At 38.9% G+C, this 20,381-nt stretch overlaps 1 protein-coding gene across 1 annotated transcript in view; it reads left to right on the top strand.

The window, feature by feature from the left end:
* RELN (reelin) overlaps positions 1 to 20,381 on the top strand; it is a 468,247-nt gene that overhangs the window by 67,016 nt on the left and 380,850 nt on the right. The window contains exon 2 of the mRNA XM_032796143.2: positions 2,258 to 2,368. Coding sequence (XP_032652034.1) covers positions 2,258 to 2,368 — 111 coding nt within the window. The remainder of the gene's footprint in view (positions 1 to 2,257; positions 2,369 to 20,381) is intronic.

The following is a 20,381-nucleotide window of genomic DNA, read 5'->3' as shown; positions in this document are numbered from 1 at the left end:
AGTCTTGTCGCTTTTGTGGTCTGCTTCTCATTTGTTTTTGTTTGTTTGTTTGACATGTATGTTATGAGGGGATGCATTCAAAAATGGAGATTAGGGTTCTGAACCTGCTCTCTTTGCTCAGTTGAAACTCCTGTTAAACTTCATTGGAGTTTTTCTTTGTCCTGGAATTATTCATCATACTGTTGAATATTAGAATAAGTACAGATAATTTAAATGTAAATTACTGAGGAGTAAATTAAACATACTGGATGTTAATCCTCTAGTTAAAAACCAAAACAACCTCTTTTCCCTGTTATTTTTACAGGTCCTATTACTATACAATACTACTACCTCCCCTCAAAAAAAAATTGAATGAGTGTGTACCACAGATTAACCATTGAATGACTGGTGATGGTACAGCCAGAACAATAGACTAGTCCTTCTGCTGATTGTACTAGGAATGTCTTAACATGGCACTGATTTAAATGGTAACTGGACAGAACCCTGAACCAACACCTCACTGCTTCAGTTACTGAGTCATCCCCAGCACATGACATTTCTAGCAGGAGTAAGAGAGGAATACAGTGGGGGTGGAGAGTATGTTTGCCCTATGTGGCCAGATATTTAGAACCAAAAAAAGTTTGGAGCACAAGGGAGTCTGAACTGATCAGAGATTACATTCCATTGTTGAGCTCTGTGGATGAAAGAGTGGAAGAGAACCTGTAATTGTTACTAAGGTCTCTATCGTGCAGAAAGTTGTGTGGGACACCAATCAACTCAATGGAACTCTTCACTGTTGCAAAGGTCTGCCTGTGAGAATCTCTTTGCAGGGTCTGGGCCTTTGATAGCCTCTAAGAAATTGCTGGTCTTTGTTCTTTATACACAACTATAGGTGTGCAACATGGTTTACAGACACTTTAGAAAAAAAAGGATTTTACAAAGTAGGTTACAAACAAACAAAAACACCAAGATAGGAGAGGGTATTAGACAGGAAGAACGGAAATTTACCTGATACATAGTTTAGTTGCTTGCTTTAGTTTTTGTGCTTTATGTTACTTCCATTTTTAAAAATATATAGCTGTTTGGGCAAGTGTTAGAAACTGTCAGTAGAAATGGGTTTTGACAATAGATTTTAGAGGGGCAAAGGAGCTTGCATGGCATTACGGGATCAGTGAGGTCATTCCAGGCATAGAGGATATTGCTATATGTATTCCATTTACATAATATGAACAAAACATCACTTAATAGTTCTGGCCTTTTTAGGATAGAACATTCAAGCAGATTGTACATAGGGTTTTCTGTTTAAACTGATAACATCTGATAAGACATCGAAGCAAAAAGCTGAGGATGAATGTTTACGGAATAAACTGCAAAATTTGTGAATTGTTGGCATTTTTTCAGTGTTCAATGCCTTCCTAAATAATGTGCATTTTCAGCTGAAAATTGCAAATGTCAAGAAAACCGGGACAGTGGTTTAACTGATATAGCTAAGAATATCTTTTAAAAGTATCCAGTGGATTATTTTAATACACTTGGTCTGTAGTGACCTATGTGCGCATATGACTTAACTGCTAAATACACTAAAGTGTATTACTATTGTCATGTAGCACACATTTGAAATCCAGAAAGAGCGATACTATAAACCTTAATTATTTTATTGCTTATGTCATTTATTCTGTGGTCTTGACAGCCAGTTGTCAGTTTTGCCTTCTAGGAAAAGGAGTTTATCAGATGGAGATGAATGACCTTTCTAATGTTAATTTCAAATCCTGGTGCTGTAATTCTCAATTGTGTCCATTTCATGCAACAGATTATTACTGATAAATGATTTATGATTAATTTAGGAGTAAAAAAGTAACAAACACCAATTGTTCTATTCTAAATACAGTCTCTTTGCTAAAAATAAACTCTGAAAAATATTAAAAATACATTCCAGAATAGGAACCCTGATTAGATATTGAGCAATGATGTTTGTGAAATTTACATTTGCAAACCAATTTACAGTCACTAAATCATTTTATATGTTGTGAGAGTATTATTTCAGGACAGTTTCTTACACAGAAACGAAGTTCATTATTTGAGCTCCAAGAGTCTGCTACTCTTATTTATTCAGAGTTGCTCTACTCCATGGGAAGAACCACTATGCGCGCGCGCGCGTGTGTGTAGCAAAGTTTTTAGTCAATGAAGTAAGGATGGCAGAATCTTGTCCATAGAATGAGTACAGAACTCAGCACACAGTTGAGTGGTCCTTACAGAATTTTTATATCTTTCATTTCAGTGACTATTTCGACAAGTACATTTTTCGATGGCTTACTGGTAACGGGACTCTATACATCTACCAGCGTTCAGGCTTCACAAAGCATTGGTGGCTCTAGTGCTTTTGGATTTGGTAAGTCTATTGTGATTAACAAACCTAGATGTGTATTTGTTCTAATTCAAAATATTCTGCAACTCAAGATAACAAATACTTAGTTGTGTAGAGAAATTAAGGTGAACACAATTATTTAAATAAATTGATTTTATATTGCATGCTGGGACCTGATCCAAAACCTATAGGAGTCAATAACTTCCACGAGCTTTGGATCAGCTCCTTAAACAGTTTAAAAAAAAAAAGAGGGGGGGGAACCAATCAGAAAGTTTCCATCCCAAAGACATGCCTCAGATGCACGGAATTCCTTGCATTCCAGAGAGAGAACCAGTTCCCACAAGAAGACCCTGATTCTCTCACACACGTGATACTACAAGAGTGATCACCTTTCCCTTACTGGAAAGTTGACTGGATGTTCCTTACCTCTGCAAATATTCAGCTGCTCTAGAGAGGAAATGATCTCTCCTCTGCTGTCACTGTTTTCACAAACAGACACACGCACGTACACAAACAAGTGATACATAGCAATGTGATACATACAAAGCAAAAACTTGAACCTTAGGAAATGATAGCTGAGTTGCCCATGCAACCTTAACTTGGCATTCATGTGCATCCAATCTGTGCACTGAATGAAGCCTAGATCCTGTTGGAAAAAAATCATATGTGATCATGTAATTAAAGACTATACCATAGTCCCCATGTACAGTGGGACAAAATTAAAATTGCATGGGAAGCATGAAGCTAGCATTTCTTAATATTTGAGTGCTTGACTCTGCAACCTAAATAACATTCTTTTAATGTAGCTTTTTATGTAATTTTCTAGGATTTTGTTAAGGGGAAAATTTGGATCAAACTTTTCTTTGCAATTGTAAAAAGTTTCCTCCACTGTATATCATCTGTAGAATTTGAACTCTGAGTCGTCAGCATTGTAGCACAGACTTTTCCCACTTGACACATAGGACTAATTATGTTAGCTGGTGTCGGCAGATTAGGCTGCTATCCCAGGCAGGAGAAAACCAGACTCTGGCACCATGTGCTACATCCACTGGGGAGTCATCCAGGGGATTATCCTGGATTGACTCTTTTTCCCTTGCACTCCACCCGCCAGATGTGGGGGACTCATGCGTCTAGAGTGGGCGTGACCATGTTTGGGTCCAGGGGAGGTGGTTATGGAGGAAACAATACTTTTCCCTCCTCCCACCATGAGTTGCAAGGGCGCCTACCCTATTAGGTGCCCCCCAGAGTTGGGGCCGCACATTAGGACCAGAAGATTGCTTGGGGGAGCCCAGCTCTTTCCCTGCTTCATTCTCCCCCAGCTGCTCTAGGTTCTCCCATTGCTGCTGCAGTTTTGGAAGCAGCATGGACCCAGTGTTAGAATTTTTATGGTCAGTTACTATTTTGTCATGCTACCTGAGGAAGGCAAGTGAAAAAAGGGAAATGGTGATATTTTTAACTGTTTTTATCTCAACAAGTTTTCAGGAGAACTTCATGAGCCAAAGAAAAGGCACTTTTTTAGCTGGAAGATGTTCTTATGGGTGAATTTTAAAGGCCTGCTGCAAACTATGGAGGTCTGAGAGTTCTTCAAAGAAAAGATTGCAAGAGTTGTTTGTAATGGAAAGTGTTAGGCAACCTGAAGAGAAAAGTCACTAATAGCTGCCCCATTCATATAAAAATAATTTACTTACACACCCACATACCCCTAAATATGTTCCGAATAAAAACAGTTTTTAGTGATTATTATTGTGTCCATGATAATACAAAAGAGAGTTGTTGTGAATAAAAAGGTGATTCTGTAGTCAGGCCGTTGATACAGCTAGGTGGCCCTCTAATTATCCGTAGCTCTGCAGCTCAAATATTAATTAAACACACTACCTACTTCTAATCAACACACAGATTTCCCGTAAGTCCTGGCCTGGAAGGGACTGGTGATTACACTACAAATGTGAGGGATAACTGTGAAAAGTGAGAAGTTTTCACATACACTTACATATGTTTATCTAAGGTGGATACCCACGAAAGCTCATGCTCCAATACGTCTGTTAGTCTATAAGGTGCTACAGGACTCTTTGCTGCTTTTACAGATCCAGACTAATACCCACGAAAGCTCATGCTCCAATACGTCTGTTAGTCTATAAGGTGCCACAGGACTCTTTGCTGCTTTTACAGATCCAGACTAATACGGCTACCCCTCTGATAGTAGGTTATTATCATTCTTAAACAAAATCATTGAGCCTATGACTTATCTGTTTTACCTCCAAAACATAAAATAATCCAATTTTTAAAAAGGTTTTAATATAAAGTATTGGTTCATTAATATTCACTGATGGTACCTACCAAACAGCACCATTTTCACCCATCCCAACTCCACTTAGCTTGTGTGTCTTCTTGCTCTGCATAAGAACCATTCAGAGGGAAGCAAAATGCATATATTGCAGGCACTTCCTATGGTGCCTGAGACAGCATGGGAATCACATACCAAACTAATTAACAGCATGTGAGTCACTGGAATCTATGTTTGCTGGAAGAAGAAAAAAAGGAGCTTCCCCCATCAGCAGTGATACCCAGAAAGGGTAGGATGGAGTGAAAGAGAAAGGAAACAACCTTTCCTTTCAGTGGGGAAGGAACATGGCCCCTCCCTCTCAGGGTCCAGAAAGCAAGGGATGGAGGCGAAGAACAATTTCATTGTTTGGAATTGCAGAGATGAAACTATTGCAAATTGAAGTTAGGGCATAACTAATTTGTATGATGGCTCTTCAGCTCTTGGAGGTTGAGTACCATTGTTGTATAGTATTTTTATACATCCAGATCCATGGTGTAGATGAGTTACCTTCATATTTGATTTAAAAACTGTAAATAATAAGAATTGTACAGGGTTTATGTACATATCTCAAATTTCTAGAATGGCCAATTTACTGTAAGAGTATAATCTTTCAGTATGAAATGTTAAGTAGTAAAATCAAATATCAAAGAATATTAATAATTTCCTAACAATTCACAAGAGTAAACAGTAAATATTATGTTTAACTAGGTCTAACTAAGAATGATGGTTAAGTAAGATATTTAATACCATCTAAGCAGGATTAGTCATTTACAAAAAGGCAAATCTATTTTTCCCTAAGTTTCTCCATTGGCATTATCATCCATACAATGTGTGTGTTGTGTCGTCACTGTGCCTCGTATTTATAGAACATACACAACACAACACAACACGACATAATCTCTTCTCTGTTTGTCAGATATCATTTTCTAAATCTAACTCTTTAAGTGTTAATGTATTATTGGAATAGTAGATAAAAAGACTCAACAACAAGACTCTCTAAAATGTGTGCACGCCTGACCAAAAAGATCTCAAAGCCTAAAGGCCAGAAAAAAATTAAAGCAGAAGATATGCAAAATCAATCATGCATAGTTTGAAATATCTCATTTTTCTTGTAGATATGAATACTGAAACACGATGCCCTGAGGAAGTCTGCTCTTTAATTATGAATATCCCTTTATGCGTTGCAGAAAAAATGTTTCCATCTCTGACCTGTCTTTTGAGCTGCAGCTTAACCATGCAAACTGTAGGGGTCATTTTTTATCTGAGCAGAGTTGTTTAAATGGTATTTTAGATAAAATCTCATTTAATTTTTAATTGCTATTTTTCTTTGCTTGCTCATAAGTTTAAGTATAAATTCAAGAAAATCATTTGGATGATCACAAAGACCTGATGCTATTGTGCTCTCTCCTAACACTGGCAGTAAAAAAGAACCATGAGAGCAATGATGATAACAACAGCTTTTAGTTTTTAGGCTCATTTCGGAACTTACCCTGTGAACTGGTGAAGGCCTCCCAGATAGCAATCAGTACACTGTAGGATCAGATCCTAGAGGAATTAGGTAGTTTAAAAAATGTATTAGCCACAATGTTTAATATATTTCAGGGTCCTTGGAAGCAAAGTAACAATAGAGACAATAGCATGCTTTTTCTTTTTGAAAGAAACATAAAGAACATTGCTAGGAAGGCTAATAACATTCTGTTTCATTTTTCTTTTTGTTATCAGAGAAGCAGATCCACCTATCTATCAGTCATTTGTGGGTGGGATTGTCATAGTACATACAGAACTGAACTTAAAAAAAATTGGCTGCGATTGTGTGAGGCCTAAAAACATCAATTTGGACACTTGTGTGGCATTTTGTGGAGAAGAAACTTGACAGATGTTGGCCCTTACAAGAACTGGAGGGATGAAAACTAGGAAACTGGGCTTGGTAGTTTTTATCTGTGTAGTAGGAAAGAATAATTCTCTCTACTGCATGAATTACTGGGGGAAGTTTTATGTAGGGGGTCAGACTAGACTATCTTAATGGTTCTGTCTGGTGATAAAATCTATGAAATTTTTCCAATAAATCTTTCATGCTGTCATGATAATTATCTCTTATCTACCTAACTTAGAAAAACATTAGATAGAGACACAAATGCTGTTAGTTCTTCTCTGCAATAGTTAGCTGAAGTTACTATACTCATGTCACTCTATTCAAGCTAGGCTAGCTTGAATGAGAGTGACTACACTTCAGGACAACACTGAAGATACACACAGTGACTGGATTGGCAGCTGATGGGTAGTGTAACTCAAGCTGCTGCAACCCCACTGCATAACTGGCTCCAGCATCAGCAGCAGTGGTGCTTCAGCCCATACCAGCTGATAGGCCAGTTAGCTCAAGCTTAAAGCACCACTTAAAACTAGAGATTTTTGTGCGTGGTCAGGTTAGGATCAAAACTCAGGTTGTAGCTCAAGATGACAATGCAATGAAGAGAACCCTTAGTTAGTTTCCTCTGTTTGGAATCATTATGTGGGAAAAAAGAGTTATACTGATAGATTTATTCCAAAGGGGTTAGGTTTCTTTATGTTTATAGGCATAAAAACATATATTCTCTGGCCAAGAGAATGAGTCACTTTTGTTTTCCTGTAGAGACTTTACCATCTTATCAAAATATTAATTTGAATATTCATCTAACAATCATGTTAGGAAGGAATGAGTGAACTGATTTGGGTAAAATTTAATGAAGGTCCTAAACATTTGTCCATTGACCCAAACAGAACCTTTGGTCAGGCTCAGTTAAACATGAACTGCAAAGCTAAAATCAGAACTGAGAGAAGACAGAAATATGTGCTGTGTGCCTGACTAACCAGTCTATGGGAATCTTTTACAGCACAGAAATAAGCTTTAAACCTACTTTTTAATATGAATTATTTTCTCCTTGTGAGATCTCTTCGCATATACTAGTTTACTAAAGATATCTCAAACTGCATCTTTCTGGATCATCACATATACCATTAGTCCTCAGTTAGTGCAGTTTGTGTTTCTGGGCTCAGCTCAATTTTCATTTTAGTGTCGTATTTATCTTCAAGTCTCCACTCTCCTTCCTTGTCCTTTCCAGGATTGCCTCCTTGTCCCACTCCCCTTCTAGTCCCCAAATATCCTTCCCTGTGGACCCATCTTCATCCCCGATTATATTCCTTACCCCCTACTCTACTGCTATCCTTCTCCCCAAGTAAAATGAGGGCCCAACTGACAATTTTCAAATCAAAGTTGGATGTGTTTCTAAAAGATATGCCCTAGGAGCTATTTTGGGGAAGTTCTCCAGCCTGTGTTATGCAGTGGGTCAGACTAGACCAGTGGTTCTTAAAGTTTTGTACTGGTGACTCTTTCACATAGGAAGCCTCTGAGTGCGATTCCCCCTCGCCTTATAAATTAAAAACACTTATTTATATATTGAACACCATTATAAATGCTGGAGACAAAGTGGGGTTTGGGGTGGAGATGGATAGCTTACGACCCCCTATGCAATAACCTCGCAACTCCGTGAGGGGTCTCCCCCGCCCAGTTTGAGAACCCCTGGACTAGACAATCACAGTGTTGCCTTCTGGCCTTGGAATTCATGAACATGGCAGATGGCCTCACTGCTACATCTTAGTATGTTTGCTTATGGTTTTATCAGTTTTATGGTTACTTGTACCCCAGGACTGCACACCTCATGCAAAGCTGTAAAGCAGGAAATCCCTTGTTCTGACATTTCCCTTCAAAGAGGTGTTGCACTTTGAGGAGCAAAGAACTGGAAGGCTTCAGCATGCAATGAGTGGCCCTATTGGGAAGCTACAAGACCTTCTGCACTCCTTTTTGAAAGAGAAGGAGGGAGACTGCAAGAGGGGTGAAAATTACAGGTAGGAAGCTGGAGACTTGGTGTGAGGTTTGGTGAGAGTGAGGGACTGGGAATTGGACTCAAGTCAAATGAGAAATAGGGGATGGGGAAGAGAGGAGGAAGAGAGTACAGTGCATGAAGTGTCTGCAATTTAAGAGCATGCAGTTGGGGTCTGTGGTAATCTAGCCGTCCAGTCCCAGACCTGGACTTTAGTGTCCACCAGTCTGGTCCTGTCCCAAATCTGGACTTTTGTGTCCAAAGTTTGGGGGCTTACCTGAAACTCCCCCAAGCTCACTACCAGCTTGGATATTCTCGCTGCCACCAGATCAGGAATTAATCTATGGGGCCTGATCCCCCCTTTCCTCCCTCTGGTGTCCCCAACCCTCCCTTGGTGGGACACCCAGATTCCCAATCCCTTGGATGCTAAAAGCAGGGGAAATAGCCCCTTCCCCCTCCTTCTCAGGCTTGCCTCGCGGCTAACCTGTGTGACCCAAGAAACCAGCTTTTCTGCTTCCCTCAGGACAATGGAGATGCAAAATACCCACAGCTGGGCTCTGCCACCCCCCTTGCTCCAGGAATGAGGGAAAAACTGTAACCACCAGAGAACAGAGAGAATTCTTCGTCTCTTTCCCTGTAGTCTGCTCTTTCCCTGGACCCAAATAGGAAAATAGCCCACAGCCTGGCTTTTCCCTTTGCCTCCCTAGGAAAAGAACTTTCACAAGGTTTAACAAGAAAACTTTATAGAAAAAAAGAAAGAAAATATAAAACAATCATCTTGCATTAAGAAACTCAATACAGGCTCTTGCTTATAAGAAAATATAAAGAAACAGTCTGATTTAAAAGATAGCCCAATTAAACCAGCACAACAAATTAACATACAGGTAAATACACCCCAAAGACCATCATAGCTGAATTACTTTGCGGTTCCTGGGTACTTACAGATGTTTAGAAGAAGTATTAGGAGAGAATTAGAAGAAGACTTGTTTCCTCATAGCTAAGAAAACAACAAAGACCCCGAGTATACAAATTCCCGCCCCTGACTTTAAACAATCCAGTTCTCTGATTGGTCCTCTGGTCAGGTGTTCGGTTACCCTTTTCAGGTAAAAGAAACTTAACCCTTACCTACCTATCCATTTATGACAGGGTCATTCTGACTTGTGCTCTCTATAGCCATCATAGGAATTGGCCCATTTCAACCACAATGCATCTGATACTCCTGAGGGAAATAAATTACCAAAATAATTGAAAATGGTGTGATAATATCATTGTGTTTCTGTGTTATTTTGACAAAATATTCAGAACTTTGCAGAATTTAAAATTTTTAAATTTTTCAGTGCAGAATTCTCTCAAGAGCACCAGGGTTCGGTGTGGCGCAACCTGGGTGTGGGCAGCTCGGTGGGGGGTCTGGGTGCGGCAGGGAATCTGGGTTCACAGGGGATCGGTGCAGGGTTCTGGGTGCAGGGGGAATGGGACCCTGCAAGGGAGGGGCAAGTTGAAGGTGATTAGGGCTCAGTGGATGGGGGGGAGTGGAGCTTGGTGGGGTGGTGGCTCATGATGCAAGGGGTGAGGCTTGGTGGGGTGGGAGTCTGGAGGGCTCTGTAGGAGTACTGGGTGCGGCAGGTTCCTGATATGGAGGGGGCTTGGTGGTGGTGGGAGGGATCACTGTACAGGGAGCTGCTTTCTCTGTCTGCCCAACCCCAGTGCATCTGGACCCCCCTCTGCACCACCCCTCCGCCTGCTGAGCCTCACCCACCCGCACCTGGAACTCCCCCAAGCCTCAACCGCCCCGCATGCAGACCTCCCCTCCCCCTGCAGCGCACAGCTTCCTGAACAGGCTGGCTGAACAGATACCTCTGAGCTGCCGAGCTCTCGGGGAGTGTGAGTGAGCACTGGTGCAGCATTTTCTGCAAGGAAGCAAAGGGATTCTGCAGGGGGGCATTTTTCTGTTGTGCTGCAGTTGCACAGAATTTGCCAAGGAGTAGTCTGAGAGCTCCTAGTGAAGCAGTACATTTCCACTGCCTTTACACTGAGCTGTGTATCAGAAGCACTACCTACCCTTCAGAGACTTATACTCAAATATAGGTATTTGTGGAGTAATGTTTTAGCTTACAGATCTAGATAAAGGAAAAACATCTCCCACTACCATTATAAGAGATGGAAAAAAGCCAGCTGTTGAATTTTATGCATAGGTGAGCCTATAAAGTTTTTTTTCCAGTGGCTATACTCACAGCTTTAAAAAGTAGGGAATATTCTGTAAAATGTTATTTTTTAAAAAAGTTTTCAGCTATGCACATAACATTGCTCTTGACGGGCTGTTTTATAAACTACTGAACTTGCTTCAGATCCCTGGTTTACTTTGTGACAAGCCAAATGGGCTCCAGGACCCTCCCTTCACACCAGAGATACATGCCAGAAATCAAACAGATGGTAAACTAGGAAGAAATTACCCTCGGCATTCTCATTAGAACAGTTGGGGAAATTTTAATAGGCCCCCATTTGCCTTGTGCTGTATCTAATACCCTTTGAACTGCCACTTTTTTTTTGTTACAAGTCAACTACCGCCATGTATATTTTAATAGGGATTATCAAACACAATTTGCCCAGAAGATGTACCAGCCGTCCACTGCTAATTAGCCAACTTTAAATAATCACTGAGTTCTGGAATAATTGGAAAGAAACACTGTTTTTCCTGCCAATGCATAATTACTAATTAACAGGAAGATAAAATATCTGTATAGCAGTCATATCTGGAAGAATCTGTTAATAGTTAATTAAATTGTGAGTTGATGCCAAGTTGACATTGGTCAAGAAAGTTTAAATTTGAGTATAGTTTTAAGATTCCCCTCATTGTCAACATTCTGTACCAGAACCATAATGACAGTGAAATCTTTAAAGATAAAATGTTGTGGCATTGTCAATTCCATTTAATGCCAGAAGTTGACCCTTCCTATGAAAAGTGCCTGTCTCCTGTCATATGCATTACATATAGAATTTGATTTTTTTTAATCCAGTATATTTTCATAATCATAACATTGACAATAATTGCCTGAGTTTACCTAATCAGAATTGGAGTACTGTGGTCTCTGAATATTCTGCTTGCTAAAAGACTGAAGGTTCTTCAAATATAATGTACTTCTAGCTGCCCCAGCATTAGAGAGGAGGATAATTTTGAAAAAAAAGATTATGCAAAAAAATCGAAGATTGGGTACTTTTAGTTTATTAAAGCCCTATGGAGGGTGGAGTAAGTTGCGGATGGTAGAATAAGATACCTAATTTCATGTATGCGAGGGTGATGGAATCAAGCTCGTATTTTATTTTTTGTAAAATCTCTCTGTAGCAGTAAAAGCTTTGAATGTACTTTTCTATAGTTTTTATCTATCTGCGACTATATCCTTTAATATGTCTTAAGGTAATGACATCAAAGACAGCAAGACTTATCCTTTCTCAAAATGAGGAATGCATAAAATTATGTTTATCTGTGATCTTTGTCATGTTACAGAGTAGCAGGTATGAGATTAATAGCATCAGGCAGCACTTAATGTTTTCCAGATAATTTGATCAGCTGGTTGGACAAATGGGAAGGAGACTGACTATTTTGTGGGATGATACAGTGTTTATAAAGGAGCCCCAGGGTTTTCAAATGAGAAATCATTTCAAGCAGTTTACATAGCCAAAACCAAAGTGGTAAACAGTTGTACTGGGGCCAATCCTGGGTCAATTTGGCATGCATGTTTATTAGATAGTGGTGCTTCTCCAACTATTTGATACATCTGTTGTTCTCCCTGGGGATGCCCAGAATATATTAAGGTGAAAACATACAGCATTTTTGAAGTTTTATTGCATTTTATTTTTTAATAAAATCATTTAATAAAGCACTGCTTTAACATTTGGATTGATTGGAGAATTCCTTTTGCTGTTATACGGTTTGTAAAATGATTACAATAAATGGAGGAATTCAGTAACAAAGGTATTTTACAGTGCTTCATTGTAATGGGTTTGTGATAATGTCACGTTTTGGGGTGCAATCCAGATCAGTAAGCAGCTGTGTCACCGCCTGCCCTGTAACCCTGGGGGCCTTGAATGCTCTGCTGCTATGGCTCACAGCATGGACACCAACACCCAGCAGACTAGCATGCAGTTCCCTGAGTCTGTGTGCTGTGCAGCCCTGGTTCAGCACTCTGATCCCAACAGCCTGCCTATAACACAGCAGTTCCATCCTGGTTTCTACCAGCTTCTGGTTACTACTTGTAGAGGTGACCCCAAGACACTGTTAGTCCCAAACTTCCCCAAAGCCATCTGCCGTGAAGAGTCCCATCCTTTCCTGGAACACTCAGAGAAATAAGAAGGGTCACTTGCGCCTTTAAAAAGACAAAAGCACATTACCATTTATTAACTTAACTGGGGTAAATACACCCTTCTCTTCAAGCACAGCACCGAATTGGTTTATTGTAAAAATGTATTAACAAAAAGTTTATTAACAAAAGGACATAGGTTAAGTGATACCAAGTTGAAGGAATAAAGTTAGAAAGTTTCACAAACAAACAGAAGTAAAAGTCTGCTTTCTAGTGGCTAAGCTTGAAGAAGGAATGAGTGAACTGATTTGGGTAAAACTACAGCCTTGGTTCAAGATTGATTTCTTACCTGTCTTTTTCTTTCCAGCCATGGCTGATGTTCTCTCAGTCAGGACCTTCTACAGAAGTACAAGGGGCTGGCTTCCATTGTCTTCCTAAGTGAAAGATCTTTGCCTAAGCAGGTTTCTCACGTATATTCAGTTCCCAGAGACTACAGCCCCCTTGGCTGAATGACCCATTTTTCTTAGCTTGCAAGAGCTCTGACGTCTGTCCAGAGATGGATGCCAAGATGGCTTCTTCTCTCTCCTTATTATAAGATTATCATCATCTTCCCAAACTCACTGTTTTGTCCCCAGAGTCAGGATGACCTCATACTGTTCTTACCTTTCTCTTCCTCATGCTGGACTTCCCACTCCCTGCTGATTCATATTTAAATAGAGCTTCAATTGTTTTGGTTCCACAGTGCTACCTTTCCTCCTATGCGTGGGGGGAGGGAAGAATACTTGTTTTTCTCTCTGTTTGGTTACAGATTTTAAACCATAATACCATTGAGTATCCATATTTCATCATATAGTGTTCATACATAAATCATTATGTCACAATCATTTTAATCACCGGTGTGCCATTAGCTTTCATAAGGCCTTACCTGATGTACTTTTATAATTCAGTAATATTGTATACAATCAGTTGATTCAATTACTTATCATTTAAGGTTCAGATCCCATGTTTTTATAGCCCAGATAAAGTTTCTCTCTCCTGCTGAAGTGGAGACACTATGTTAGCTTTGTTTACCATATGTGTAAGTGGTCCTTTTTGGTCTCTGGCTGATGATCAGGCTGTACAGACAAACAAATGTACATTCCTTTGTCTAAGGCAAACAGTGCTAATACATTGCTTGCCAAGCACATTTTAATAACATAATTCTAGCACATATCCATAACTATTTATACACACCCCATATATGCATCACACAAGTATATTAATAATAAGTGAATTTTCCAGTGAGATATTACATGCCACCTTTTGGATATGTATCATGACAACAGAGTGTTAAGTGTGTTGAGTATGTCAGGTCTGACAAGGGTTGCTGACAGAACAGTGAACCATCAATAGGCCTCTGTCACAGATAATGACAAATAGTAATAATTAGTTCATTAATCATATGCAACATTATAATTAATGTAAATTACATAAAAATAAAGAAATCCTGATTTAATAAAAACACTTTGTTGGTTAAATGTGTAGTTTAAAGTATAAGGGCTAGTATAGATGACCAGTAGGGACTACTGATATCTGTTTCACTTTACTGTTTCAGTCTGATATATATGACACACAACTATGTTAGTAGAATATTCAGGCTGCCAATTCAAGAACTCAAAAGTTAGGAAACATTAGTATTAAGGTTGCCTTACAACCCTAATGCAGACCCTTGTGCATACACATTATCATGCATTCTTTAATTACATAATCGCATACTACTTTTTTCCACAGCAACCTTGCCTCATTCAGTGCACAGAATGAGCAGAGTTAACTTAATGAGCAGTTATCCAGTATTTTATTTTATCCTCATTGTTAATCTGTTAGGCCTTGTTTACTGCATACTATTCAATAATTCTGCCTTAAGAGCAAAATTTAATTTCCTCCTGGGCTTTTCTGTGGTGCTCATCACTATAATATCCAAATACTTCACAAATATTAGTTAATTTATCTTTCTCACACTAAGGTGAGGTGAGGCGATATTATTATCCCCATTTTTCAGAGTTGAGGTGCAGAGGGATTGAGAAAAAATATTCACTAATTTTGGTGCCCAGTTTTACCAATATATAGCACTTTGTATGTTTGAAGTGGAGTTCTCATTGATTTCAGTTGCAGCTGTTACTGCTTAGCACGTCTGCAAATCATACTCCAGGCTATGAAGTTGGCCATCTGGAAAATGAGGAAGACACAGTTAGTGACTACCTGTGAAAAGTATGGTTTAAGTGACTTGCCTAGCATCACACAGGAACTCTGTGGTAGAAGCAGTGGTAGAATCCATTCTTTAGGGCAGCATTAGTCCACCTCATTCACTACATAGCTTCCAGTTTCTGCAACAAATGAGGCATGGGTCCTCTTTGGCTGTACAACCCTCATTCATCCATAGATTAAGACCATCCTGTGCACTGTATGAAGTAGGGGTTCTGGGGAAAATATAGGATGTGATCAGGTAATTAAAGTATGTTTCATTATGTTTATGCACAAGGGGGCAGAATTAATGTTGGCTTTGGCTGCTTAACTTTGGAACTTGAATGTTCAATCAGTTAATTTCTGCATAATTACCTATCTTTTTTTAAAAAGCAAATTAAAAAAACAGAAATTCCATCATGTGGCATCAGACTAATATCCCTATGGTTCATCAGCAGAGTTGGAACTCTTAGATCCACTACACAGACCTCTGGCACTTGAACTAACAGAGTAACTGACAGCAATAGTAGGTTGCATCCTCTAGAAGGAGATGAGATACATACTTTGCTAGTGGTTTTCATAGATATTTGCTGGCTGCAGAGGAATGGTGAGTCTCAGGAATCTTGGGTTCCATTCTATGTTCTGGAAGGAGGCGTGCTGTAGTAGACACAGATTCTTATGCCTTTTTCTCCATAAGATTGACCCCCTTCTTCCAGATCCCCTCCAAACTGTGTGTGGGCATATCAGGGTCACAGCTTGGCTATTCTGAAGAGAGTAGTTTACTTAGATCAAGTTCCTGAACTTGCAAATGTAGGCACCCTCAACTATTTTATGGCTAAAAAGTATGCATTGCAAACAGACACACGTGCATATGTAACTCTTCTGCCAGGAGAGAAGGACAGCAACAAGAGCCAGGTTCAGTCTGTCAAGGGGTCAAGCCCAGCCCCCCATTTGAACAAAGCTTTTAGGAATCTGTCGTCAGGTGTGTTTGCTGGTGTTACTGCACCAAAAGCATATACAACATTGCAGAGTTACAAGTGGAAGTGGGCATGAGGAAGATCAGACAGCTATGTTTTTAAAACATAAAAAGTTGCCAAGACTTAAAGTGGGAATGCTGTTCAGTTTATAGTTTATAAGAAATTATAGTAATGTTCATCCTGCTATTTCCTATTCTCATTAAATCCTTTTTCATAGCCTGTAAACTAAAATTTATTATTACTATATGTCTGTGCATAGCACTTGTAAAAAGAACAATTGACTACATATCTTGATGACTCTTAATAAATTGGAGGAGGAAAAACTTGAGTAATCTAGGTATAATTTTTCAACACTATTTTATGCTTAATTTACAAGCTGGTATAAAAGAAAACTGCACTATAAGTTTCTTTAATGTGGCAAGGAATATCCTTGTGTAAACCCTTTCTACAATTTAGTTTTCATTTCCTGTTGAGTAACTGCTGTTGCCAAAGCAGGGCAAGGAACATGAACTATTTTATTTTAAAACTAATACCTCTCAGCTTTGGAATCAATATATACATATTTTTCACATTTTTTAATTGTATGTTGAAATTTGAGAATAGATGAATGAAAAAATATGCTCAAAGATGAAAATAAGAGGTATAAAAATCCAGCTGTCTATTGGATAAATCTGAAGGTAATCTATATGTCAAAGGATATTGAATTGATTCAGTGCATGGAATAAACCATATTAGAAATTTTCTTAAATAAAACATTTTTTTACTTTAAAAATGTGATATTAAAATATAAATATACTTAAAAGATAGGGATTTATGAAACTCAAACCAGGCATCATACTGTAATCCTCATCTGACTTTCAGCAGCAGTAGAAAGTAATGCAGTTATTAAAACCAAAGATGTCCTGTGGGCAAACCATCTATCTCATGAGTTCATCAGGCTTGGGCTAGGTTAGTGCTTAGACAAGAGAAATCAAGGTGATACAGGAAATCCAATAGTGTTCATTCATCCCAGAAGAGTTGATAAACATACTCCAGTTTTGATCCCTGAAAGAACACTGTGTCCTGATGGTTGGAGTTATTTTTCATATGTAATGTAAAACTGAGGACGAAATACTATTAACTACCATTAATAACAAAAGACGGTGGGTGCTGGTCATGGTGTCCTTGCAGAATTCTGACTTGAGTCATTTTACTTGGGTAATAGTTTGCCTAAATTTCCCCCTGTAATTACAACAGTAAAACTTATTCAATTAGAATATCTAGTGAATTCTGAATTTCAGTGATGGTGGGGAAATTGTTCTTATATCTCGTTTAAAGCTTTTAGAGTGGTTTTGGAACCTTTATGGTGAAAGAGACTATGCAAATATAAGCAGTTATTACTAATAGTTTACTAGGAATGGTGGAAAATATAAATAGTATTCTCCATGACAATAACATTGTATCAGACATAATATAGGAAGTAATGAAACATTTTGCATAACAGATTACTAATAAAGTCAATAGTCTGCTTTTTAAACATACTCATGCTCTGTATATATCTGTCTTCGAATGACTAGCAGACACAAATGTATTGTGACATTACAGACATACTGCAATCAGATGGCATCATGGTCACCTTGACATTCTTTGAGTTACTACGAGGGCAATGTAATTATCAGTAAAATGAATCAATAAATACTGACACTAGCTGCTGGATGAAGACTGTAAGTGGTAATGAAGTGTAGGTTAGAAAAGAGAGCCCAGTCAGCCTTGAGCTAGTGGAGCTGCTCCATTAGCAAGATGGACAGAAATCTTAGGCCTTGTCTACATGGGTATTTTTTTGGGGAGGGTGGGGGGGCAGGGAGGAGAGGATTTAAATTGCCTTTTGTCCACACAAGTTTTTTTTTTAATTATTTTGCATCTCATACCATATTAATTAATCTGCTTTGAGAGTAAAATAATTCTATACTAGAATGAGTTTTTTGGGGGATAATGTTAATATGGATGAATATAGGTGCTGTCATATTTTAGATGAACTGTTTGGCATCTGGTAATCCTTCCACTGCTACCCCATACTGCATAGCTTCTCACCTGCATCGGCCTGTGTACCCTCTATAGTGTCATCTTCAACAGATGTCACCTCCCCATTTAAATGCTGGCATGCAGCCATGTGCGCATCTTTGTGATTCTAGCTCATGGCAAGTATACAGCCATTAGATCAGCTATGCCCTATGTTTTCACATGAACTTGTAGAACAGTGTATGTAGTGGCTAGAGCAATGGGGCTTGTAATCGAGACAATCATGACGATTGATCTGTCAGCACCAAACTTGTTAGCGCTTGACCAGTAGTAATCAGCGGTGGTAATCTTCCAGGTGGTGATGGCTGCATTTGTCTCCCTTTTGAGAGGCACCCTGATATTGGATGTTCTATTGCTGCAGCACCGGGATGAATTCTGTCGACTTCTAGGAAAGTAGCCTTTATCCTCCTGAAGCTTTGCCACCATAACTGGTCATTCTAGGTCTGCCGCACTATCCTTTCCCACCAGTCAGTGCTTGTTTGCTGAACCCAGAAGCAGCTTTGCACTGACTGACGCCACACCAAGAAAATGGCCTGCAGAAGTAACTGCTTGATTTCATCCCCATCTCCTCCTCTATTCAAATCATCATAGCATTATGCTGCTGTCTCCTAACCTGCTGGAATTAGCGTCATGGTAATAACCTGCATGAATAATAATTTAATCATAAATTCCTTTATGAAATCCAAAGGCTGAATGGTATTTATGCAGTTGCTCTAAACAGGCTTAAAAAAAGCCTAAATAAGCAATTTACTACAGCCAAAGAGTGACAAAACATTTATATGCATTTGATCAAAATGCTTACAAATGGGCTAAACCCAGGGTACGTAGGCCCATATTGGTCGGCTCCAACTTGATCAGGCAGGTATTAGCAATGAACCTTTTAAGAGTTTATTTATTTATACCCTTTAAGAAACAAATGATGTCATTGCCAATTATCCAACCTTAGCTAAGGCCAGAAGAAACAGTTTCTTATATAGCCAATTATTTACTACATCTGGTACACAATTAACTGTGTTTTATTTCTTTTACTTCAGCCCACATCTTAAGTGAGGTGACACTGATATTTCAAAGGGTTACTGCAAGTTTAACACCAAAACCACTCTTCTTTCTCATGATCTCATTCTTTTTGGTCACATGTTTTGGGCCTGTTACTCATGAAATATGCCAACACAATTTAACACCAAAGTTCACCAGTATCTAATGTCGCCTATTTTCCTACACAACCCATCCAAAGTCATCCAGCTGCGTGAACATCAGTGCACGTGGGGAGCCTATTCATATTAACGATGGTCAGGATTGTGATGCTCAGCTGTGTTGTCTCTATGCTACGTGACAGCAGTTCAAAAATGGCAATGGCTTACAAAACACAGAAAAATTGTGGAATGCCAGGAGAAGAATCGTAGGAGTAGTTTAATTTGAACCCAAATCCCTGAATTCAAGTCAATTCAAGTAGGCATTTCCCAGTGAGAAAAATCCAAGAGGGCAGAGTCTAGCAGTAGAAAATTGCATCATGCAATATCTGCCTAGAATGCTGGGCAGTTGTTTTGAAAAAGTAGAGTTGTGTGGATGCTATGACTCACAAGCTTAAAGCAGAACAAACAAAGCCTGCGGATGTGCTCTTTTGCTATAGATACTCTGTGTTTGTAGCAGGAAAAAAAATTCAAAAAAGACATTTCCATGTCGACTAGTTAAAAAGCAGATCTAAATTTTAAATACTAATTCATATTCAAATGGTAAATATAAAATATTCCATCCGTGCACTCAGCATATTAAAGTCAGTACTTTACAAGAGGAACGTAATTCTCCCTAGATTCCCCTTAATAGTCTTGGATGGGCTTTCTCTCAGTCAATTACTTTCTTAGATGTTATCACTGAACGTGTAACAGTAATATCATAGCACTCGTAACCAACTAATAATAATAATTCACTTGTGCGGGACCTTTGGGATAAATTTTACTTAAGAACGGCAAAGATCTAATGAACTCTTACAAAAATCTTCAGTCTTAAGCTGCCAGAGTTCACTTCAACTAAATTTGAATGTACTAAAATTCACAAAAGCTGCTTTCACTGCAATTTTCTCAGCGGAAGGCAAAGAAATGAAACAGCACTCTGGTGTCTAATTGAAGTTTGGCTAAGGATTTAATTTGAATAGAAATCTCAGATCTGGAGCTGGGAATTTGTTTGTTTTTTGTTTTTTGAATCATGTGTGACTTTTTAAAAGCAAGGCACCTTTTGCTCAAAAAAGTACTATTATTTTTGCACTTCTGATGTACTCTGCTATATAGATACCAGGCAAGACACGTTCCT

This window comes from Chelonoidis abingdonii, chromosome 1 (genome assembly GCF_003597395.2).
Source record: "Chelonoidis abingdonii isolate Lonesome George chromosome 1, CheloAbing_2.0, whole genome shotgun sequence".
Taxonomy (NCBI): Eukaryota; Metazoa; Chordata; order Testudines; family Testudinidae; genus Chelonoidis; species Chelonoidis abingdonii.
This window is presented reverse-complemented; position numbering and strand designations above follow the sequence as displayed.